Consider the following 25,572-nt stretch of genomic DNA (forward strand, 5'->3'; position numbering starts at 1 on the left):
GCTTGTGTAAAATTATACCTAAAGGCTTACTTGGTTCGACAAATATAGCCAACCAAATATGGTTGGCTATAATTTTTTGCTAAGGGGTGGAGGGTTGGAGTGGTACAATTTTTACACAATCTCTATAAGTGCCATCTAGATGCCACCTAGATGCCACATATACAATTTTTGCTAAGGGTTTTTGGGGTTGGAGATGCTCTAAGTAAGGGATTTGGTGGACGGAAGGAGTTGGTTCAGATTGTGTGGAGCTTGTTGTTGAAGTGTTGGAGATGTATGCTGAATCTGTGTTCCATTGTCGACCATCCGAAGAATTAGTCTCTAAAGATGCGCCGCAGTTAAGGAGGATATTATCGGTAGGAGTATAGTTTGGCAACACGGCTGAGGAGATGGCAAAAAACAGAGGGAGCCAAAGGAACAAGTGATGCAAAGAAAAACCAAGCATCTTTCTTGTTATGGTTTTCTATCAAAAGTTGGTTCCGCAGAATGCTTTTGTTTTGCTATTTATTAGACTAGGCTATGACCCATGCCAAGTTAAACTTCAGCCTTGCTTTTAACATGTGCTGAGGAAAACAAACTATGTTGAAAATTCAATGTCAAATGTCTCCTAAATAAAATATCAATGTCTGGAACGCAAAACTCTTGAACAGCTCAGTATAAAAACAATATGTAAGGGTATAATGGAAAATTATAGAAGATAATAATTATTCAAAATCAACGTCAAAACCAAGCTGCGCTAAGAAGAGTATGCAATGTTTTAATTTCAAACTGTCGCTCGTTTTTGCATGCTTAAACAGTTAAACTTCCACAGTTAGGCACAGTAGACTTCAAAGTCTAGGTCGTGTGCTCTTGATAGTTGATAGCACACATGTTTGTGGTTCTGGTTCTGATCTTTTCCATTAATTTCTCCAATAAAAGACAATAGAAATGAGATCTCACAATTCACATACGGGTCCAGGTCCCTATTCATCCAATAATCGGGATTAAAACAAAATTTTAATATGTTCACCGTTGAGCAGGGTTTTCCTCCGTCCAGCGCTAAAAAAACGCTAGACATACTAAAATTTTGTTTTAATCTTGACCGCTGTCCAGCGATTAAAAATCGCTGGACATATAATTTTTTTTTTTTGTTTTAATCCTAACCGTTGGATGAATATCCGACAGCCAGGAACCTATATGATTTTTTAACAGGTCCCGACACATGTATGCTAGTAATTTGGACCCCTCCTTACGTAAAAGTACATATTCTTCTACCACTCATATAATAAGCTATTTGATATTGATTTACAACTCCTTCCGGAAAATTTAATATAAATTATGGTCAACATATTGTGGAACTAAATTATAGACACTCTTCAGAAATTCATGTATAAATTTTGTCCCCTTATCATAAATTAAAATTTACAAATATTATTAAATTAAATTAAAAATATAGTATACAAGCAATATAAAATAACTATTAATTGCACGTCATCAGGTAAAAGATGTAAGTCCTGATTTTATAATTATTTTGTTGAATGAGTTCAAAAATTTTTCTATACCCTACCCAAACCCAGAAGTATAGTTTAAACATTTTTATAAATATATTCAACACAATGATAATTAATGTTCAACACGAAATGTTGAACCCAGTTACAGATGTGTTGAATGCACGATTTATTTATGCGTTATTTTTAAAATTGTGATGTTTTTTCAATAAATTTCAACATAAATACTTAATATAACTAAGGACTAACAAGTTGGGAGGATAAAAAAAAATCAAAAAAATTGTTTGTAAATTTGTAATTTAAAAAAGTTTTTATTTGATCCTATCCTTAACATCGCTCCCTCCGTCCCACTTTCTATTTTGAAATGTCCCATCATTTTTATACATTCCGAAATAATAACTTTTTATAATATAAAACACCATTACATCAACTACCTTCTTCTACTATCTCCATTGTATAATAATAAAAACACTATTACACCTGTTACTTTACTCCACTATTCCAAATTAAAAGAGTTACAATATAAAATGCAAATAATGAGAAAATTACTAAATAAAATAAATATTTATTACATTTCTTCGTAATATTATCATTACACCAATATAACAGCATCAGTAATTATTCCGAGGCTGTGTAGAAAAACATATTAAAAGGACCTACATTCGGTCCCCTTTCTAAATCTTAACTCAGTGAAAGACATGACAAATTACTTTCTTTCCAACTCATAAAAGAAAATTACCTTACAAATACTAAAGGTCTTTATTGTGGGTAGGCGCATTTGCCTTTGAGTTGAATGCCAATTTTATGAGTCCCTGCTCTGGCAATCTTATCGTGCTTTCAGGTTGAAAATTTCAGAGAAAACACTTCCAATTCCAGACTTGAATCCACCACTCTTAGCACTACTGGTCACGGTAGCTGTACTCGAGAAGAGTTTGTGATAGATCTTCGCAATGTAGTCCTTGGCATCACTCAGCAGATGAACATTTTGATGATCACGCAGATTAGAGTGCACATTTTTGTCCAACATCTCCGAAGACTCTTGAAGCTGCAATGCAAATTCGAGGTTCCAAACAACGTCGCTCATGCTTGGCCTATCAGTCCCTTGTTCTCTGAGACAACTATATCCCACTTCTCCAAACTTGTTCAAACTCTCCACTGCAATCTCACCTATTAAATTTTTATCCACTATTTCCACCAAGTTGCCTTCCCTGTAACAATTTCGAGCCCAGTAGGCTAAATTCACTTGTTCCATCGGTAAATCTGGCATAATCGCTGGCCTAGCACACAACACTTCAAACAACACCACTCCAAACGAATAAACGTCTGATTTGCAAGTTATTTGCTTCCTTTTGTAGTATTCAGGATCCAAGTACCCGAAACTCCCCTTCACTATTGTGCTAATATGTGTGACTGTCGGGTCGCGTGGACCCACTCTAGACAAACCGAAATCAGAAACCTTGGCCACCATATTCTCGTCCAACAAAATATTTGTTGACTTGACATCACGGTGGATTATCATCCGTTCAATACCTGAATGTAGATAATGCAATCCTTTTGCTGCACCAATGCAAATTTGTAGCCTCTGCTTCCAAGACAACTGGTGATTATTTTTCCCATAAAGATGACTACTGAGGGTTCCTTGAGCCATATAATCATACACCAGTATCATCTCGCCGCCATCATTACTGTATCCGATCAGGGGCACCAGATGAAGGTGTCGTAAATTTGATAGCATCTTTATCTCTGTTTGGAACTCGTGAAACCCCTGTCGTGATGATGGATTCAACCTCTTGATCGCGACTGTGTACACACCGTTCTCCAAATACCCTTTATACACGTTACCAAAGCCTCCTCTCCCAATGATAAAATTGTCATCAAAGTTGCCAGTAGCTAGTTTTATCTCTTCCAAAGAGAATTTCTTGCTCCTAACTGACGGAAATGATGAAATATTATTGGTAGTTGATCTTGACTTGTGGTCAATGTCCTGAGATCTTGGTGTTCTTCGCTTGTGTAGTAGAAAACCAACTAGTATTAATGAAAACAGAATTACTCCCCCGAGTGAACCTCCAATAATACAAATGCTTACAATTGGACCTCTCTTTTGGACATGTCTAGATTTTACTGTTTCCGGTGGAAGAGCTGGCTCAAGTGATTCGGGATTGGGTGCAGCAAGGGTATCTCCTTTACTCAACTTAAAAATCTCCAACCCATTCAAAATTGCATTTTGGCAGACAGGATCATCTATGCTAGGGTGCAATGCAAGCCACAAATCTGTCTTGGAGTTGCTACCATCTAGGTTGTCACTGACATATGCGACGTAGTCTTTATACACCGGAATTCCTCTTCCGCCCGTCCAATAAAAAACATCTGCATGTTTCTCGGCTGTCTGATTGTTGATGAAAATATTAAATACTCGTAGGTGAGGGCCATTTATGAGCATTACTAACTCACAAAAATGAAGTCTAAGTAGATAATAAAACCCAGAATCCACTGGAAAGGCCCAAGTCAAGTTGGAGCCATAACTCTCTAAGTTCATAGACCGGGCACTGTAGTAAACAATCTCAGGGGCCGTGTAGGGTGGAGTGTCTGACGTATATTTGATTGGAATTTTGAGAGTTGGTGTTAATCCAAGGGTACCGCCGAGCAAATATGGCTCGTCTCTGTCCCATGAGCGAAACATTCCAGTATCATCGGTTGAGGAAATGTCACCAGTTTCGCCTACGTTTAGCCGGTAGAGATTTTCCAGTGCAATGGAATCATCAATAGGATAGCCATTATAATTACCCAATAATTTAATGACACCACTGTAGAGCTTGTCTGGGATGGAAACAACTTCAATGCCATTGACAAAAGCAAATGATTTCGGATTGGGGGTAAATGTCACCTCTAGTGAACGACTTTCATCGACGGTAATTATGTATTCTTTGACAAGAGTAACAAAATCTTTCTGGAGGTTGAGAGAGACGCTGAAGTTGGATAGAAGAGAGTGGTTTGCTGTATGGACTGAGAAAAACGAGTTGTTCATGTCAAGACTCTGCGAGTAGGTTGTTGGGTAAAAGTAGAGGCGTAGAAATTTCTGACCAGCTCCAGAGACGGGGATTTTATAGGTGAATTTGGAAGGGAATACGCGAGCAGTTGAGTAAGGGATTTGGTCGACGGAAGGAGGTGGTTCAGATTGTGTGGAGCTTGTTGTTGAAGTGTTTGAGCTGTATGGTGAATCCGTGTTCCATTGTCGACCATCCGAAGAATTAGTCTTGAAAGATGCTCCACAGTTAAGGAGGATATTATCGGTAGGAGTATAGTTTGGCAACACGGCTGAGGAGATGGCAAAAAACTGAGGGAGCAAAAGGAACGAGAGATACAAAGAAAAACCAAGCATCTTTCTTGTTATGTTCCACAGAATGCTTTTGTTTTGCTATTTATTAGATCGGTTTGGCTAGTGTGTGCCCATGGGCACATGCTAAGCGCGAAAATTTTTGTATTTGGGAGATTTTGATTGGTGTGGTTGGTGTATTTGCAGGGGGTCCACCATTATCATGAGATAGGAGCCAATCAAAATCATCCAAGCCGAAGCCCAAAATTTTCCGCGCTTAGCATGTGCCCATGGGCACACCATAGAAAAACCGAACATTGTTGGGAAAACAAACTAAAGCATTTAAAGTCTTGGCCGTTGCTCTCACGGACGACTTCAAGTCTTCCAACACAAATAATAATGCAGGCAGTCCATGTGTGCTTATTCTTCTGTATGCATATTCTTTGTCTTCGTCTGTTGTAACTTGGAATAAAAGTTTATCTATGGAGGAACGAAATAACTTATGGAATATCTTGTATCTTGTACTCCCTCCGTCCCTATTTATCTATCCACTTTGGAAGTAAAAGTTTGTCCCTATTTATCTGTCCATTTATACTTTCAAAACTAATTTAATGATAGTTTTTCAAATATATCTCCATAATTTCAATTTTCAAGGCTTGACTTATTTAAAACTTGGTTGAATTCATGTTTTCAAGACATAAAGGAGAGGTATTCCACCATTTTCAAGATATTAATTAGAGGTATTTAATAAAAAATTTATACAATCAATTATTCCTTGGTATGTGTTTTTTTTTCCAAAATGGACAGATAAAAAGGGACGGAGGGAGTAATCTCTTATAAATGCTTTTTGCGTATGAAATACGGGTTTAATTTAAATTTTTCAATCATATTTTAAAAACTTTAAACTAATAAGATTCTAATTAATATACACATAACGGTCAATATAATATCAATACATGTTCGCGGCAGAAGAAAATGAAATTCAACTACTGTCGAAAACACACTTTAAAGTAATTTTAGAAATGAAAAAAAATAAAAAGAAACAAAATCACCTATCAATCCAAGTTCTGGTAGGAACCATCTTCTCAGAACTCTGGAGATTGTCACAAGACATAATAGCAAAGTGCCCAGAAAGTAATAGACAAATTACAATGAAAAAAACCTGCCAAGTAGCTTCAAAACTTCTAAAGGATCAAATTAGACCTAAAGATCAATCATTTCGGATGAAGAAATAATATGAACTGCACCTATAACATTTTACTGATCAACCATAGGCCTGGCTTGGTAAAAGTAAAAACAACATAATTGTTTCTTACCTGAAATCAATGTCAAATGTCTCCAAAAAAATAATATCAATGTCTGGAACGCAAAAATCTCGAACAGCTCAGTATAAAAACAAGGGTCTTTCTACAGCTACTTTTTGTTGAGGTGAATGGTTTTTATTGGTCATGATTTTTGTGCATATGCAGGGAGCCATGATTATTAATGAGTTTTAGCCGATAAAAGTGCTCCACCTACTCAAAAAGTGGTTGTTAGTGTGTGTACATGGGCACACACCAGAAAATCCGTAAAAATAGTAATATGTAGGGGTGAAAATCATAAAAGACTAAAATTATGCAAAATCAAAGTCAAAACCAAGCTAAGAAGAGTATGCAATGTTTAATTTCAAACTGTCGTTCGTTTTTGCATGCTTAAACTTCCACAGTTAGGCACAGTAGACTTCAAAGTCTAGAACCCGTTTGTTTACTTAGAAGTTGAAGCTGTTTTGTTCTTCAGTTTTTTTTTAATCCGTTTGTGTAAATAACTAAAAACTCTAGAGACTTCTTATTGTGCAAGTTGGGATTTTTTCATATAAAAAATTTTATATGCTGGCTTTAAGGATTAATGCAGTTTTATAGTGTGTTGTTTATAGCTAAATGAGTTTTTAATAATGTTTTGAAAATTGCTTTCTTGGGACAAAGTATTAGCTGAGATATGAGGCGGCGTTGTACTTGGATATCCCGAATCTTTGGCGTTTGGGTCAGGGCCAATCTCATGGCAGCTCGTTTTGTTTTGTGTTTTAGATACAAAACTAGTGAAAAAAGCCGCGCTTCGCGGCGGCGTTATAAATTTTGTATAAATTTCGATACGAATTAATATTACAATAACATAAAAATTATTTTGAGTCATCTTCCGGTTAAACATATCACTAATAAAAAGTAACATAAAAATTATTTTGAGTCATCTTCCGGTTAAACATATCACTAATAAAAAGTATTATAATTAGTATAAAAATTTGTTTAGGTGGTCATCCTGTCAAACACAATACTAATAATAAAATTAGTTCGAACCGCCATCCCGTCAAAAACAATATTAATCCATAATTATTATTTTTATGATAAAATTAAATATTATAATTTAGATCAAAATTAGTTTGAACCGCTCTTTTGTCAAACACAATACTAATAACAAAACATTATAATTTAAATATTAGTTTGAGTCCCCTTACTGTCAAAAACAATACTAATAAAAATTATTCTAATTATGATAAAATTTAAGATTATAATTGGATAAAAATTATTTAGAACCGTGTACACGTTTTAACAAAAAAATATATTATAACATAGATAAAAAATTATTTTAGCCACTTTCCCGTCGAACATAATACTGATAGAAAAATTATTATTATTCAAATAAAAATTAGTTTGGGCCACCCCGCGTGCCCTTCAAACACAATACTAATCAAGAATCACTTACTTTATCATAAAATCAATATATGATTCCTATTTTATATATCCTATTTTATTTTATGATTCCTATTTATTAGTTAAAAATTATTATTATTTTATGGTTGTAATTTTTCTTTGCTATTAGTTTTTTTTAATGATTATTATCTTTACAATTCTTTATTTTCTATACAAAATTTAAGAAAATTATAAGACTAAATCGAATATAAAAATTGTACGTATTATACGAATCTTTAATATAAATTGTATTTTATCTATGATTGTTAGTTTAAATAAATATAAAAGTTATTCGAATTATGATAAAATTAAAGATTATAATTGGACAAAGATTATTTTGAACTGTGGTCCTGTTTTAGCAAAAAATATATTATAACATAGATAGAAAATTATTTTAGCCACTTTCCCGTCAAACATAATACTAATAAAAAAATTATTATTGCTTAGATAAAAATTAGTTTGGGCCGCCTCCCGTGCCCGTCAAACACAATACTAATCAAGAATCATTTTGATTATCATAAAATCAATATATGATTAGGTTAAAATTTTATTTTCAATATGAAATATAATTAAAAAAATTATAAGACTAAATTCAATAATTCTAGACACGCTGAGTTAATAAATTTTATGATTCGAACTACTATTTAGACTCTTAAACACAGTTTTGATTACGGACCTAGTATTAGATTATTCTTATGTATTATCGAAAATAAAATTTTATAATATAAAATTCAACTATGTACATCTTCTATGTATCTTATCGAAAATAAGAATTGTGCATATTACCTTACAAATCTTAAATATAAATTGTATTTTATTTATTATTGTTAGTTTGAATAAATATAATCTTATTTCTTTTAGGATTACTAAATAAGAAAAGAATTGTATCATCTTCAGAATTCAATAAGAAATACTAAATAAAAAAAAGAATTGTATCATCTTTAGAATTTAATAAGAAAAGAATTGTATTATTTTTAGAATTCTTGAACCTGATTTTTTGAATTATCGTTATATTTTCAATCCGAAATTTAAGAAAAATTAGAAGACTGAATCGAACAATTCTAAAGACGCGCCAAGCGCGCGCAATGGGCAAACTCGGACTCAGACTCGGATAAGATTGTGCCTTGCGTTGGATGTTGGATGCGACGTCGTGTTTTCAGTTAAAGCTCGGTTTTTTGTTACTCAAAATATGAGTAGCTTAATCAAAAACAATGATAAATAAATATGAGCAGATTCAATAACTATTAACTATTTTGTGTTTAAATAGTGTTATTGAAGGTGGAAATCAAATAAGAAAAGAATTCTATCTTCTTTAGAATTTAATCAGAAAATAATTGTATTATTTTTAGAATCCTTGAACCTGATTTTTAATATGAGTAGCTTAATCAAAAACAATGATAAATATATATGAGCAGATTCAATAACTATTAACTATTTTGTGTTTAAATAGTGTTATTGAAGGTGAAAATCAAATAAGAAAAGAATTCTATCTTCTTTAGAATTTAATCAGAAAATAATTGTATTATTTTTAGAATCCTTGAACCTGATTTTTTTTGAATTATAGTTATATAATTTCTATCCGAAATTTAAGAAAAATCAGAAGACTGAATCGAACGATTCTAGAGACGCCCGTATCCTCCTTTATATATATATATATTGATTGATGATTGAAATACGTTTTAAATTGTCCCCATTCTATGCATGCATGTTAATTTAGTACAAAAGTGACCTCACATTTAAAAACGAAAATAAGACAAATGAGTAAAAGAGAATCCAGTTAATTAGTTTATATCAAATGGGAGTTATGAACTACTAATGTGTTTAAGATGTAAAGACGAAAGTACTTTCGTATCTTAAATCTTAAAACACTAGGACGGATGTATGGTCATTTTATCTTGGATGTCCATTAATATTTCTCTAACCTTATAATAAAGTACTAGTTGATAACCCGTGCCAAACACGGGTTTAAATAAAAATTTAAAATTTGTTATTTATTAGAAAAATATTGTCTTTTTTTAATTACATTATCATATTTTTATTATACATATTTAAATTATTGTTTTTAAATGATATTTAAATTATTGTTATTTAATATAAGACTTTCTATATATTAAAATTTGATCCTACTTTAAATTTATTTCATAACGGTATGGTCCCCGTTCTATGGAGTCCATAAAATAAGAGTATTGGAGTCCAAAATCATTTAAAAATAATCTACTCGTTTCAATTTTAATTTTTTTAGTCTACAATATTTGTAAACATCTGACAATTTGCAGGTTTTGTTCCACAATATAATCATTGCAATCAAAAGATAAAACAATTATTTTATAAATCACTAAACATTATATATGTTCTAAAATATAACTCATAAGTAGAATAATGATCTCAATGATTGTTAATGTTGAAAAATGTTAATGATTAATAGATAATTATATATTTAAAACTACTAAAAGATGGTAAATTATATATAAATTTGAATAATTAAAGATATTATTTATGATTAAACTAAAAGATTATGACTAATACTTACTGCGGATTAAATGCGGCGGACTTTATGGAACTTAATTCTGACAGTATGTTTTATTTTAGTAAAATCACTATGTTGTTTGATGATTTTTAAATTGTGAAAATAATATTCAAGATCAGCACATATAAGTTCGTTTATAGCGTCTTTAATCTTGAACAAAAAGTCAAAATTCTAAGTCACGATTATTTTATTCATTTAATAGGCAAACATTATATATAATTCTAGTTGGAGTTTTTGTAGATCTAACAGTTGTTATAGTTGTTTGATAAACTAATATTGTAGTTTGACAAAATTAATTAACTTTCCAAAAGTAATTTGATATCAAATATTTTGACTTATGTCTAGAGTTTCGGTTCCTTTATTATATATTGTAATATGGACAATGACTCCATTTTTTTTAGATTCTATTTGGCAAGTCAGTGTTACCACCGTCTTAGTCGTTTTTATCACAATATTTAGAAAAACACTGAATGATAATAATTATTATCATCAAAAAATAAATGATCAAGTTTTTTGGTACTTTGGTATCAATATTGAATCTTGTTTATTATAATTCTGAAATATGATAAAAATTTTATAGATTTGTTTCGTAAATTAAATTGTATGAGTTTTAAAAATTAAAAAGAATATTTGACGTATGTGAGTTTCGATTCTTTTATTATATGTTGCAATATGGACAATGACTTTATTTTTTTAGTTTCTATTTGTCAAGTTAGTGTTACCACCGCCTTATTCGTCTTTATCGTAATCTTCTAGAAAACATTGAATGATGATAATAATTATTATTAAAAATATATATTACCAAGTTTTTTGGTACTTTAGTATCAATATTGAATCTTGTTTATTTTAATTCTGAAATATGATATTAATTTTATAAATTTATTTTGTAAATTAAATTGTATGATTTTTCAAAATTAAAATGAATAATTTCGTTGACATTATTATATTATTGATAGGAAATTATATTAATATCAATATGAACTCCTTATTTATTTGAACTCTGAAGTATGCTAAAAGTTTTATAGAGTTGTTTCGTATATTAAATTATTTGAGTTTTAAAAAATTAAAACAAATAATTTAGTTGGTAATATGTTTTTATTAGTGATAATTCAAAATCATGTCAAATATAGAAGTTTTTTGATAATAGTAATAATTGTTAAATAAAAAATAATATGATAGCCAAATTTTGATACGAATTTTATAGAACTGTTTTATAAGTGCGGATATGATAAATGTTATATTACAAAATCCTAAACACTATAGAAGTCTATTTATAGTAGTATAATAATCTTAACCAAAATTGAAATTTTTAATAATAAATTCCGAATCAATATAGAAGTCTTTTCATAAAATTCTAATCAATATAGAAGTCTTTCACTGTCCTAATGAATATTGAGGTCTTTAATAATAAAATTCTATTCAATATAGAAGTCCTTTGATAATAGTATAATAATGACTATAAAATCCTAATCAATATGAAAGTGACCAAATTTTGGTACTTTTGTACCGATGTTCCACTGAAACGTGATTTCGCTTATTAATGAAGGGTATTGATTTGGTATTGAATTACAACTACATTCCAATAATTGGGTTAAATAGCATTTTCATCACTCAACTGACACCCAACTTGCAAGTGGATCATCGAACTCAAAAAATTTACAAACGAATCATTAAACTCATTACAACTTTCAATCAGGTCACTAAACACTTACAAATTTTTACGGCCGTTAAGTCATCTTTGACCTTAACAGAATTCGTTAAATTGTCATATGACAAGATCCAAATAAGCAACCACGTCAACAGATACCCATATAACTTGACCCGATCCACTCCATTAAATCAGGTGACAATACTCGTAAACCATCAAGTTCTAAACAATCACATCTCTTTTGAACATTTCATCAGTTAAGAATGGATCTATTGCCCAACACCACCATCTTCACCTAAACCCCTGGGAAGCATCCCCAACCACAACATTGCTACTTTTCACTTCCATATTCTCCCTAATTCTCAGCTCCTCAACCCCGAACCCCACCCCACCCCACCCCACCCCACCCCCCTCTCCTAAAAAACCCTCAAAATCTCCTCAATTTTACTATTATCAAGCATCGTACTTCTCTCCTCTTGCACCATACAAGTCTCGACTCTTTCAGCCTCATCTCCACCTTATCGATCTTTTTGGTCTTCGATTCTTTCACTGAGATTTTTGGGACAATGGGATTGGTCTTCATGGTCTCAAGCTTCTTGGAGGCTTTGTCGTTTGTTGATTTGAGTGATTTGTAGGAGCTTGTACAATAGATAAGACCCACGAGATAGCTTCACATACGATGGATGTACAAATTCAAAGCTATCTCTTTGCGGGCGTGAAGATGATGATGCATATGTATATTAATTAATTTTAGTTTACTCTATATTGTTAATTAGGAAAAGGGTTTCATCAATACCCTTTATTAATAAGCGAAACCACATTTCGGTGAAACATCGGTACCAAAAGTACCAAAATTTGGTGACTTTCACATTGATTAGGATTTTATAATCATTATTATACTACTACAAAAGACTTCTATACTGAATAGAATTTTATTATTAAAGACTTTAATATTCATTAGAACAATGAAAGACTTCTGTATTAATTAAAATTTTATTATTAAAGACGTCAATATTGATTCGGACAATGTTATATAATTTTTTTGTTTAATAACAATAATCATTATAGAATTATGAAAAAAATTTCATATTGTTAGGATTTTATAATTACTATTATACATTTTTAGAATTTTATAATTATTATACAATTATGAAAAGACTTCTATATTGATTCGGATTTTATTATTGAAAATTTCAATATTAGTTAAGATTTTATAATTATTATTTAATTCTATAAAAATACTTCTATAGTGTTTAGGATTTTGTAATATAGCATTTATCCTGTCCGCACAGTTAAATCGCCAACAATTTAACTTATGAAACAGTTCTATAAATTTCATATCAAAATTTGGCTATCATCATATTATTTTTTATTTAACAATTATAACAATTATCTCACTAATAAAAATATATTATCAACATAATTATTTGTTTAATTTTTTAAAACTCAAATAATTTAATATACGCAACAACTCTGTAAATCTTTTATCATACTTCAGACTTCAAATAAATAAGGAGTTCATATTGATATTAATATAATATCCATATATAGTTTTTATCAATAAGCGGAATCAATATCATCAAAATACTAAATATCAAAGTACCAAAATTTGATTATTATCATATATTTATTAATAATTATTATTATTATCATATAACTATGGGAATACTTTCATGTATGATCAGAATTTTTGTAATATAATGATTATCACACCAACAAAATTACAGTCAACAAAGCTACTCATTTTAAATTTTAAAACTCAAATAATTTATTTTATAAAATAACTTTAATTTGGTTATCATCATATAATTTTTTTATTCGGCAGTAATAATAATAATTATTATTATCATTCAGTGTTCTTCAGAAGATTGCAATAAAGTCGAATAAGGCGGTGGTAACACTGAATTGACAAATGGAAACTTAAAAAAAATGAAGCCATTGTTCATATTGCAACATATAATAAAAGAACCGAAACACATGTGTCAAAATATTTGATATCAAATTAGTTTTGGAAAGTTAATTAACTTTGTCAAACTACAATATTAGTTTATCAAACAACTGCAACACCACGGTTAGATCTGCAAAAACTTCAACTAGAATTATATATAATGTTTGTCTATTAAATGAATAAAATAATTGTGAATTAAAATTTTAAATTTTTATTCAAGATTAAAGACGCTATATACGAACTTATATGTGTTGATCTTTAATATTATTTTCGCAATTTAAAAATCATCAAACAACATAGTAATTTTATTAAAATAAAACATACTGTTAGAATTAAGTTCCATAAAATCCGCATTTAAGCCGTAATAAGTACTAGTTATAATATTTTAGTTTAGTCATAAATAATAGACTTAATTGCAGGAGGATGGCGTCAACTATTTTTTTTTGGCACAAAAGCGACCCAAATATAAAACCAGACATTGTGATGGCCTAACTATTTTTTTTAAACACATGAGTATTCAATTTATGATTTAATTACAACATGATGGTCGAACAATGTTTTTTTAACACAAAAATGGCCTAAAAATATAAATAAACAACATTTTTTAGACTAATTTAGACGGAATGCAATCATCTGCTTAGGAAAAAATCTGAGCCATTTCTGTGAGAAAAAATAAAAGTTGAGGCCATCTTCCTGCAATTAAGTCTAAATAATATCTTTAATTATTCAAATTTTATATATAATTTATCATTTTTAAGTAGTTTTAAATATAATTATCAATTAATCATTAACATCTTTCAACATTAACAATCATTAAGATCATTATTCTACTTATGAGTTATATTTTAAAACATATATAGTGTTTAGTGATTTATAAAATAATTGTTTTATCTTTTGATTGCAACGATTATATTGTAGAACATAAACTCCAAATATTATTAAATAATTTTGGACTCCAACACTCTTATTATATGGACTCCTTTGAATAGGAATTTATATTGTTATAAAATAAATTTAAAATATGATCAAATTTTAATATATAAAGTCTTATATTAAATAACAATAATTCAAATGTCATTTAAAAACAATGATTTAAATAGGTATAATAAAAATATGATAGTGTAATTAAAAAAAGACATTATTTTTCTAATAAATAATAAATTTTAAAATTTTAGTCAAATCCGTGCCTGGCACGGTTATCAACCAGTATATATAAAACAAAATTACCTTAAAAATACTAAAACTCTTTATTGTGGGTAGGCCTCAGAGTTGCATCTGCCTCTTAAGCCGAATACCAATTTTATGAGTCCCTGCTCTTCCAACCCTATCTATCGTGCTTTCATGTTAAAAATTTCAGAGAAAACACTTCCAATTCCAGACTTGAATCTACCACTTCTAGCACCACTGGTCACACTACTTGTGCTTGAGAAGAGTTTGTGATAGATCTTGGCAATGTAGTCCCTGGCATCACTCAGGAGATGAACATTTTGATCACCTAGATTAGAGTGCACATCTTGGTCCAACCTCTCCCAAGACTCTTGAAGCTGCAATGCAAATTCGAGGTTCCAAAGAACATCGCTCATGCTCGGCCTATCAGTCCCTTGTTCTCTGAGACAACTATATCCTACTTCTCCAAACTTGTTTAAACTCTCCACTGCAATCTCACCTATTAAATTTTTATCCACTATTTCCACCAAGTTGCCTTCCCTGTAACAATTTCGAGCCCAGTAGGCTAAATTCACTTCTTCCATCGGCAACTCTGGCATAATCGCTGGCCTAGCACACAACACTTCAAACAACACCACTCCAAACGAATAAACATCTGATTTGCAAGTTATGTGCTTCCTTTTGTAATATTCAGGATCCAAATGTCCGAAACTCCCCTTCACTATTGTGCTAATATGTGTGACTGTCGGGTCGCGTGGACCCACTCTAGACAAACCGAAATCAGAAACCTTGGCAACCATATTCTCGTCCAACAGAATATTTGTTGACTTGACATCACGGTGAATTATCATCCGTTCAACACCTGAATGTAGATAATGCAATCCTTTTGCCGCACCAATGCAAATTTGTAGCCTTTGCTTCCAAGACAACGGGTGATTATTTTTGCCATAAAGATGACTACTGAGGGTTCCATGAACCATATAATCATACACCAGTATCATCTCCGCGCCATCATTACTGTATCCGATCAGGGGCACAAGATGAAGGTGTCGCAAATTTGATAGCATCTTTATCTCCGTTTGGAACTCGTGAAACCCCTGTCGTGATGATGGATTCAACCTCTTGATCGCGACTGTGCATACACCGTTCTCCAAATACCCTTTATACACGTTACCAAAGCCTCCTCTTCCAATGATAAAATTGTCATCAAAGTTGCCAGTAGCTAGTTTTATCTCTTCCAAAGAGAATTTCTTGCTCCTAACAGACGGAAATGATGAAATATTATTGGTAGTTGATCTTGACTTGTGATCAATGTCCTGAGATCTAGGTGTTCTTCGCTTGTGTAGTAGAAAACCAACTAGTATTAATGAAAACAGAATTAGTCCCCCGAGTGAACCTCCAATACAAATGCTTACAAGTGGACCTCTCTTTTGGACATGTCTAGATTTTACTGTTTCCGGTGGAAGAGCTGGCTCAAGTGATTCGGGATTGGGTGCAGCAAGGGTATCTCCTTTACTCAACTTAAAAATCTCCAGCCCATTCAAAATTGCATTTTTGTAGTGAGGATTATCTTCCATGTTAGGGTACAATGCAAGCCACAAATCTGTCTTGGAGTTGCTACCATCTAGGTTGTCACTGACATATGCGACGTAGTCTTTATACACCATAATTCCTCTTCCGCCCGTCCATTTAATAACATCTGCTTGTTCCTCGGCTGTCTGATTGTTGATGAAAATGTAAAATACTCGGTAATTACTGTCAATTATTTCCCTTAGGAACTCACAAAAATGAAGTCTAAGTAGATAATAAAACCCAGAATCCACTGTAAAGACCCAAGTCAATTTGGAGCCATAACTCTCTAAATTTATAGTCCGGGCACTGTAGTAAACAATCTCAGGGGCCGTGTAGGGTGGAGTGTCTGACGTATATTTGATTGGAATTTTGAGAGTTGGTGTTAATCCAAGAGAGCCGAGCAAATATGGCTCGTCTCTGTCCCATGAGCGAAACATTCCAGTATCATCGGTTGAGGAAATGTCACCAGTTTCGCCTACGTTTAGCCGGTAGAGATTTTCCAGTGCAATGGAATCATCAATCGGAAAGCCATCTTGATCACCCAAGAATTTAATGACATGTTTGCTATCATCAATTCCTTCACTGTAGAGCTTGTCCGGTATGGAAACAACTTCAATGCCATTGACAAAAGCAAATGATTTCGGATTAGGGGTGAATGTCACCTCTAGTGAACGACTTTCATCGACGGTAATTATGTATTCTTTGACAAGATGAGGTAAATCCTTCTGGAGGTTGAGAGAGACGCTGAAGTTGGATAGAAGAGAGTGGTTTGCTGTATGGACTGAGAAAAACGATTTGGTCATGTCAAGACTCTGGGAGTAGTTTGTTGGGTAAAAGTAGAGGCGGAGAAATTTCTGACCAGCTGCGGAGACAGGGATTTTATAGGTGAATTTGGAAGGAAATACGCGAGCAGTTGAGTAAGGGATTTGGTCGATGGAAGGAGTTGGTTCAGATTGTGTGGAGCTTGTTGTTGAAGTGTTTGAGATGTATGCTGAATCTGTGTCCCATTGTCGGCCATTCGAAGAAGCAATCTTGGAAGATGCTCCACAGTTAAGGAGGATATTATCCGTAGGAATATAGTTTGGCAACACGGCTGAGGAGATGGCAAAAAACAGAGGGAGCAAAAGGAACAAGAGATACAAAGAAAAACCAAGCATCTTTCTTGTTATGTTCCAGAGATTGCTTTTGCTTTGCTATTTATTAGATTAGGAATACAAACTACGTCTTGGCCATTGCTCTCACGGACGACTTCAAGTCTTCAAAGACAAATAATAATGCAGGCAGTCCATGTATGCATATTCTTCGTCTTCGTCTTTGGTTAAACTTGTATCTTGTAATATACAAATTATTCTCTCTGTTCAAGTGTCACTCACCTCCTAGAGGCTTCATCTCACTCTCCTCTCCATCCAAGACTTGCTCCCATCTCTTTCAAGGTAATATGCGAGTGTGTTTTTTTTGGGGTATTTCTTTGTATTATTTTTGGGGCAGGCTTTAAGACAAACGTTATTTTGTCTTGAGAATTTTGGCAATACTTGCTATTGCAATTATGTTTTTCAGGTATCTCTTCGTTTTTTTAATTTGTTACTTTCATTTTCTGATTTAGTTGAGTGGAATTGTGAAAAGGTGTTTGGTTTTAATCTTGTTTGTTTGTGGGTATTTGTTTGTGTTGTTTAATCCTTGTGTTTTGTTTGGTTTTTGATGTTTTTGGCGATTTTTCGTGTTACAAATGAGACGCTTCGTTGTTTCGCTTCGCATACGACGAGGCAATTTGATCGATAGCATAGCGGTGGTGGCCGATGGTGGCGGTGACGGTGGTTTCGGGACGGGATCTGGTTTCAGAAAGGAAAGCGCTAATTGTGCCTTAATTGAGGGCATAAATTGTGCTTCCTAATTGAGGGCGTAAATTGTGCCTCTTGGGCGTAAATTGTGCCTTATTTGAGGGCCTTAATTTTGTCTTAATTAAGGACATTAATATTTTATTATTATGCCTTAATTAAGAACTTAATTGTCTCAATCATGAGTTATCATGATTGTGGGAATATTTTGATATAATCTGTTAAATCGACTTATATTCTTCTTGTTTCTCTTGTTTTATTTTCAGGATTCTTGGAAAAAGACCGGTTTTTCTTTTCAGACATTAAAGTTTTATTGTCTAAATTTCCCCGGTCATCTTGCATGTCCGACGGTTAGATAATAAGCTTTCTTGAATGAAAGAATTATCACGGTGAATTGCCGATTCTCGTTGAGATTTATTCTCATATTCAAAAAAAAAAAAAAAACTTGTATCTTGTAATCTCCTAGAGCAGGTCCAGAGCAAGTCCATTAGGTTACCAATCTCGTTACTTATTAATAATATAAAATAATGAATCTTTAGTGATTTTTAGTGATTTAGAGTAAGTCCAATAGGTAACCTTTCTCATTACTTATTAATAATATAAAATAATGAATTTCAGTGAGTTTTAGTGATTTAAGTAATTTATATTTAGTGTCAATTCTAATAGCAATCCCTATATTGTTCTCCAAAAATTATTTTAATAATAAATTTGGGAGAGAGAAGGGAAAGGGGGAAAAGACAAAGAAAGGAAGAGAGAGATGATTATTTTATTGATAAATATTAAATAAGTAATGACTTACTTATGAATAGGAAAGACCAGGAGATTTGAGGTTGTGCTAGTGATTTAAGTAACCACTGGGAGAGTGTTGAAGTGCTTTTTTTTTAATACATTACCTAAATGTGAGTTTATGAGCAAATTTAGGTAACCTATTGGACTTGCTCTTATAAAAGCTTTCTGTGTGTGAAATACAGGTTTAATTTAAATTTTCCAATCAAATAAAATTATCAAATAAAATTCTAGTAAATTAATAACGCTATTGATTCATATTTAAGGATAATTTGATACTTAGTTGTATGTTACCGTATTTGTATGAGTATTTTAACATATAAGTTTTGATCATATTTTAAGAACTTTAAACTAATAAGATTCTAATTAATATACACATAACGGTCAATATAATACATGTTCACAGCAGAAGAAAATGAAATTCAACTACTGTCGAAAACACACTTTAAAATAATTTAAGAAATGAAAAAAGAAAAGAAAAAAGGAAACAAAATCACCTATCAATCCAAGTTCTGCTAGGAACCATCTTACCAGAACTCTGGAGATATGATTGTCACGAGACAGTAATAGCAAAGTGCCCTGAAAAGTAATAGACAAATTACAATGACTAAAACCTGCCAAGTAGCTTCAAAACTTCTAAAGGATCAAATTAGACCTAAAGATCAATCATTTCGGATGAAGAAACCTGAAATCATATGAATTGCACCTATAACATTTTACTGATCAACCATAGACCTGACTTGGTAAAAGTAAAAACAACATAATTGTTTCTTACCTGAAATCGATGTCAAATGTCTCCTAAAAAAAATATCAACGTCTGGAACGCAAAACTCTCGAACAGCTCAGTATAAAAACAATATGTAAGGGTAATGGAAAATCATAGAAGACAAAAATTATTCAAAATCAAAGTCAAAACCAAGCTAAGAAGAGTATGTAATGTTTTAATTTTAAACTGTGTTAAATATAAGTATAAGATCCATAAAGAGGCCTCCTCTAACACCTTAAAGTTTTAGAGGGAATGGTTCTCTACATGGTATCAGAGCTCAGGTTTGGCGGGAGGTCTCGAGTTCGAGCCCCTACCACCGTCAATATTCTCACAATTTAAAATGGACACGAAGACAATTTATGCCCCAAAGATGGGCGCCCGTGATCCACTTTTAGCAAGTTTGAGAATGCTAATTTCTCACTCAACATTTTATTAACTTATTTATTTCTCACTTCTTTATTATAAGTAAGAATTCATTTTTATTTTAAGTTTGGCCAAACGGTTCCCAGATCTAAGAGCAAGTCCAACAGTGTCCTAGTTGGAGCCCTAAATATAATATAAAAAATTATGTCCTAGTAGTTTAGGACATGTTCTACTAACTTCAACTCCAACAATATGTCCTATTTTCACTAGATGTTTAATATTTTCTTATTAAAAGTTCACTTTCATCATTAAAACATGATATAAAATAGAGAGAGAAAGAGAGTGTTGGTAAGAAATTTATTATAAAATATGAGATAGGGCAAGGAGAGAGTGCCTCAAAAATAGGGCTTGAATAGTTGTCCTAGTGATATAAAGCATAACTAGGACATTGTTGGATCAAGTTTTCTCATCAAATGCCTTATATTATGACTTAGAGCAAGTCCAATAGGTTACCTATCCTATTACCTATAAATAATATAAAATAATGAGTGTTAGTATGTCTTAGTGATTTAGGTAATCTATTTTTAGTGTCAACTTCAATAGTAATCCCTATATTTGTTCTCCTAAGATTATTTTAATAATAAATTTGAGAGAGAGAAGGGGAAAAGTAGAGAATAGACAAAAAAAGAAAGAGAGAAATGATTATTTTATTCATAAATATTAAATAGGTAATGGTTAGGGGTTACTTATAAATAAGTAATGGCTAGGAGAATTAAGGTTGTGCTAGTGATTTAGGATAACACTATGATAGTGTTGGAGTGCATTTTTTTGACACATTACCTAAATGTGAGTTTAAGACATCATATAGGTAACCTATTAGACTTGCTCTCAGGACACTAAATTATAAGGCAGCTGTTGCACTTGCTCATAATGTGATCTTGACAGCGTACATGTCTGTGGTTCTGATTCAGTTATGATCTCCTGATATCTCTAATAAATTATTTGGACCTTTTCTATAATATTTGTTAGTAAAAATTTGATTATTATTTAATTTTTTTAAGAGAATTCCAATTTAATTTTTTGGCTCTAGATTTGAGGAAAGTTCAGATCAGACCGGAAACTATTAAACTGTCAAGTTGCGGTTGAATAACAATTTTACGTAACCGTAAAGTGTGACTCTGGCATTCTCCAAACATGATTAGTCATTCTTTATTTTGAATTTTGGATCTGATGTGTTTAAGTTCTTGCGTATGCGTGTACGTTTTGATTTATATATATATTTATTTTTTTGAAGAAAACGTTTTAATTATATATTTGATGCTAACTTTTCTTAATTTAAATTTCTCGATATACTTGAGTACGTTTACATCATGATAAACCACCGGATGTTCCCAGTATACATGATTACTACTATGCATGGAATGCTTGAGTCTAAGGCTCTACGAAGCACGTCAGAGAATCCGAACAATTTAAAAGCGTTTGAGTTTCTTTTCCCTTTAGTTGTGATGAACTACTTCGCATGCCATATGTCCTTTCGCATAGCACCGAATAGATTGTTAAAGACACGTTATATTCTTCGGGTAATTTTATTTATTTTCCTGCAAATACTATCAGAATCGTAGCTTGTTGTATCAAATACATCATTATATTAAGCTTACGCTGCTCCCGTTAAATAGAGATGGAAAAATATGAATAAAAAATTAATTAACAAAAATTACACTCATTTTTTATTGTGTTTTTGAGTTTTTTCAAGGAATTCCGAAACTTTCACTTTACATGTGGGATGAACCGGTGAAAAATGTAACAAAAATATTAAAAATGATAATTATGTTCTTATTAATTAAAATATATCTTTTAGACATAAAGATAAAATTATAACTAATAATCAATTAAATATGTATATTTCTTTCAACTCGAGAGCTAGTCAGCTCTTAATTTTTTAAACTCATTCGCTTTGAATTTGGGAGCAAGTGAAATTAATAATTTATTCTTACTTGCTCTATCATTCATTTATTTGGCTGTATATATTTTTGAAAAATGAATTCATATAACTAATATCAAGAGATTATTGATGTTTATAAACAAGGAAAATGTATCATTGGAATTTAGTTTTCCACATAATTTTTCTATCTTTAATTTATAATATATATTAATGATTTATAACTAAAATTTTTGAGAAATATACTTAAATCAATCAATCAATATACTTATATAAAGGAGAAGCGAGGGGCGTGTATGTGGCGCCTCTCATATCGCTCCGTTCTATTTTTCTAATTTTCTGGAATTTTTGGATAAAAAATATCAAAAATTAGAACTATCTTTTTTAGTTTTGGGTATACTAGTTGAGAATCCGCGCGTTGCGGCGGCCTATAACATTATATTAATGATTTAATATTAATATTTGTAGAATAAAATAATTTTGTGATTGTCTATAAAATATATATTAATATTTCAAAATTAATATTTGTAGGATAAACTAAATTTTATATTATAAAAATCTTGATGTGATGTCAATACTAATATATAAAATTGCAAAATTGGACAATAATTTATGGTGAGAAAATGGAAATAAAATTATACACGTAATTAACAATTTAAAGCACGACGAATCTTAATTTTATTTGTGTTTTTTTTAAAAGTAATCATGTTCTTACATTGTCACCTTCCTCGAATTTTTTTGGATTGATTGTGCACAAAAACATCTGGTTTAAATCCATGAGATAGCGGTCTATAACTACTCTTGCTTGTAACGACCTTTATTTTTTAGTACTGTATAAATAGCCATCACTTAAAAGTTGCTTGAACGGAGCAAACAAATTATGCATGAATAATTTTTTCATGTATACAAAGTAAATCATATAAAAATTAACAAAAACAAACATGTCCGATGACAAATATTATAAAAGAATAATCAACAAACATAAATCACTAATAGTTAATTTATTGATATCATCTATCAATATCATGTCAAGATTACTGGATTTGTCGACTCCCACACAGCGCTCTATAACTACCTTTGCTTGCAACAACCTTTATTTTTTAATGTTGTATAAACAGCCTTCACTTATGTTCGTCGAAAAACGGCACCACCGAGTTAGAAATCGAGCAAGATGACTATCACCAAAGAAGAGAGGTAGGGTTGTGGTATTGAAACAGAGTAGGTTGTGTTTAGATGATCAAAAACCCTAAAATCTATAGGGGTATTTATAGGTGCAGAGAGACTTGTGTGCTAATCTTTTCCATAATTAAATAATCTGAAACAAAATCAGATTAAAACTTTCAAGTTACTATATTCCATAAATAATCTGAAACAAAATCAGATTCTGAAACTTCCTTCTAATATACATGAAACCAAAAAGGTAATTCTAATTTTTGTAATTAAATAATCTGAAACAAAATCAGATTAAAACTTTCAAGTTACTATATTCCATAAATAATCTGAAACAAAATCAGATTCTGAAACTTCCTTCTAATATACATGAAACCAAAAAGGTAATTCTAATTTTTGATATTTTTCATCCAAAAAGTCCAGAAAATTAGAAAAATAGAACGGAGCGATGTGAGAGGCGCCACCTACACGCCCCTCGCTTCTCCTTTATATAAGTATATTGATTAGAAGCAAGTGTCGGAATCTGATTTTGTTTCAGATTATTTATGGAATATAATAACTTGAAATTTTAATCTGATTTTGTTTCAGATTATTTAATTACGGGAAAGAGTAGCACACAAGTCTCTCTGCACCTATATATACCCCTATAGATTGTAGGATTTTGGATCATCTAAACACAAATACCACAACCCTACCTCTCTCTGGTGATAATTCTCTTGCTCGATTTCTAACTCGCTGGTGCCGTTCTTCTGCAACAATAAGTGAAGGCTGTTTATATGGTATTAAAAAAATAAAGGTTGTTGCAAGCAAAGGTAGTTATAGACCGCTTCGACAAATCCAAACATGAGAAAAGAATATAGTCTTGACCGTGTAGGTGGTGCCTCTCACATCGCTCTGTTCTATTTTTCTAATTTTCAGGAATTTTTGGATGAAAAATATCAAAAATTAGAATTACCTTTTTTAGTTTCGGATATATTAGAAACAAGTTTCAGAATCTGATTTTGTTTCGGATTATTTATGGAAATAGTAGTTTGAAAGTTTTGATCTGATTTTGTTTCAGATTATTTAATTATAGAAAAGAGTAGCACCCAAGTCTCTCTGCACCTATAAATACCCCTATAGATTGTAGGGTTTTGGATCATCTAAAAACAACTCCTCTCTCTCAACACCACATATAAAGGAGAAGCGGGGGCGTGTAGGTAGCGCCTCTCACATCGCTCCGTTCTATTTTTCTAATTTTCTGGAATTTTTAGATGAAAAATACCAAAAATTAGAACTATCTTTTTAGTCAAGTTTCAGAATCTGATTTTGTTTCAGATTATTTATGGAATATAGTAGCTTGAAAGTTTTAATTTGATTTTGTTTCTATATAATCTGATTTTGTTTCTCATGGAATATAGTAGCTTGAAAATTTTAATTTGATTGTGTTTCTATATAAAGGAGGAGCGAGGGGCGTGTAGGTGGCGCCTCTCACATCGCTCCGTTTTATTTTTCTAATTTTTTAATTTTCTGAAATTTTCAAATGAAAAATATCACAAATTAGAACTGCCTTTTTTAGTTTCGGATATATTAGAAGCAAGTTTCAGAATCTGATTTTGTTTCAGATTATTTATGGAATATAGCAGCTTGAAAGTTTTAATCTGATTTTGTTTCAGATTATTTAATTATGGGAAAGAGTAGCACGTAAGTCTCTCTGCACCTATAAATACCCCTGTAGGTTGTAGGGTTTTGGATCATCTTAACACAACATACTCTCTCTCAGTATCACAACCCTAGCTCTCTCGGGTGATAGTTCTCTTACTCGATTTCTAACTCGGTGTTGCCGTTCTTCTGGTGAAGGCTGTTTATACAGTATTAAAAAAAATAAAAATTGTTGTAAGCAAAGGTAGTTATAGAGCGCTCTGTGGGAGTCGACAAATCCAAACACGGGAGAAGAATATAGTCTTGACATGATATTGATGGATGATATCAATAAATTAACTATTAGTGATGTATGTTTGTTGGTTATCATTTTATAAAATTTGTTTTGTTCATCGGACATGTTTGTTGTTGTTAATTCTTATATGATTTACTTTGCACACAAGAAAATATTATTCATGCATTATCTGTTTGCTCCGTTCAAACAACTTTTAAGTGAAGACTGTTCATACAGTATTAAAAAATAAAGGTTGTTGCAAGTAAGGATAGTTATAGACCACTATCTCACAGATTTAAGTTAGATGTTTTTGTGCACAATCAATCCAAAAAAATTGGAGGAAGGTGAAAATGTAAGAACATGATTACTTTTAAAAAAAATACAAATAAAATTAATATTTGTCGTACTTTAAATTG

The 25,572-nt window shown here is 31.5% G+C and overlaps 2 protein-coding genes across 2 annotated transcripts; both read right to left on the reverse strand.

The window, feature by feature from the left end:
- Positions 1 to 2,033: 2,033 nt before the first annotated feature.
- LOC108194021 (receptor-like protein kinase FERONIA) lies at positions 2,034 to 4,930 on the reverse strand. The gene has a single exon (XM_017360910.2). It carries the CDS (start codon positions 4,861 to 4,863, stop codon positions 2,311 to 2,313), a length of 2,553 nt encoding a protein of 850 aa, XP_017216399.1. The 5' UTR covers positions 4,864 to 4,930; the 3' UTR covers positions 2,034 to 2,310.
- Positions 4,931 to 14,860: 9,930 nt separating this feature from the next.
- On the reverse strand, positions 14,861 to 20,153 carry LOC108195269 (receptor-like protein kinase FERONIA). Its single transcript, XM_017362229.2, has 2 exons — positions 19,779 to 20,153; positions 14,861 to 19,582 (listed from the first exon to the last, which is right to left on the reverse strand). The coding sequence occupies exon 2, from the start codon at positions 17,537 to 17,539 to the stop codon at positions 14,972 to 14,974; it is 2,568 nt and encodes an 855-aa protein (XP_017217718.1). The 5' UTR covers positions 17,540 to 19,582; positions 19,779 to 20,153; the 3' UTR covers positions 14,861 to 14,971.
- Positions 20,154 to 25,572: the final 5,419 nt, after the last annotated feature.

The sequence above is a fragment of the Daucus carota genome, chromosome 7 (genome assembly GCF_001625215.2).
Source record: "Daucus carota subsp. sativus chromosome 7, DH1 v3.0, whole genome shotgun sequence".
Classification (NCBI taxonomy): Eukaryota; Viridiplantae; Streptophyta; class Magnoliopsida; order Apiales; family Apiaceae; genus Daucus; species Daucus carota.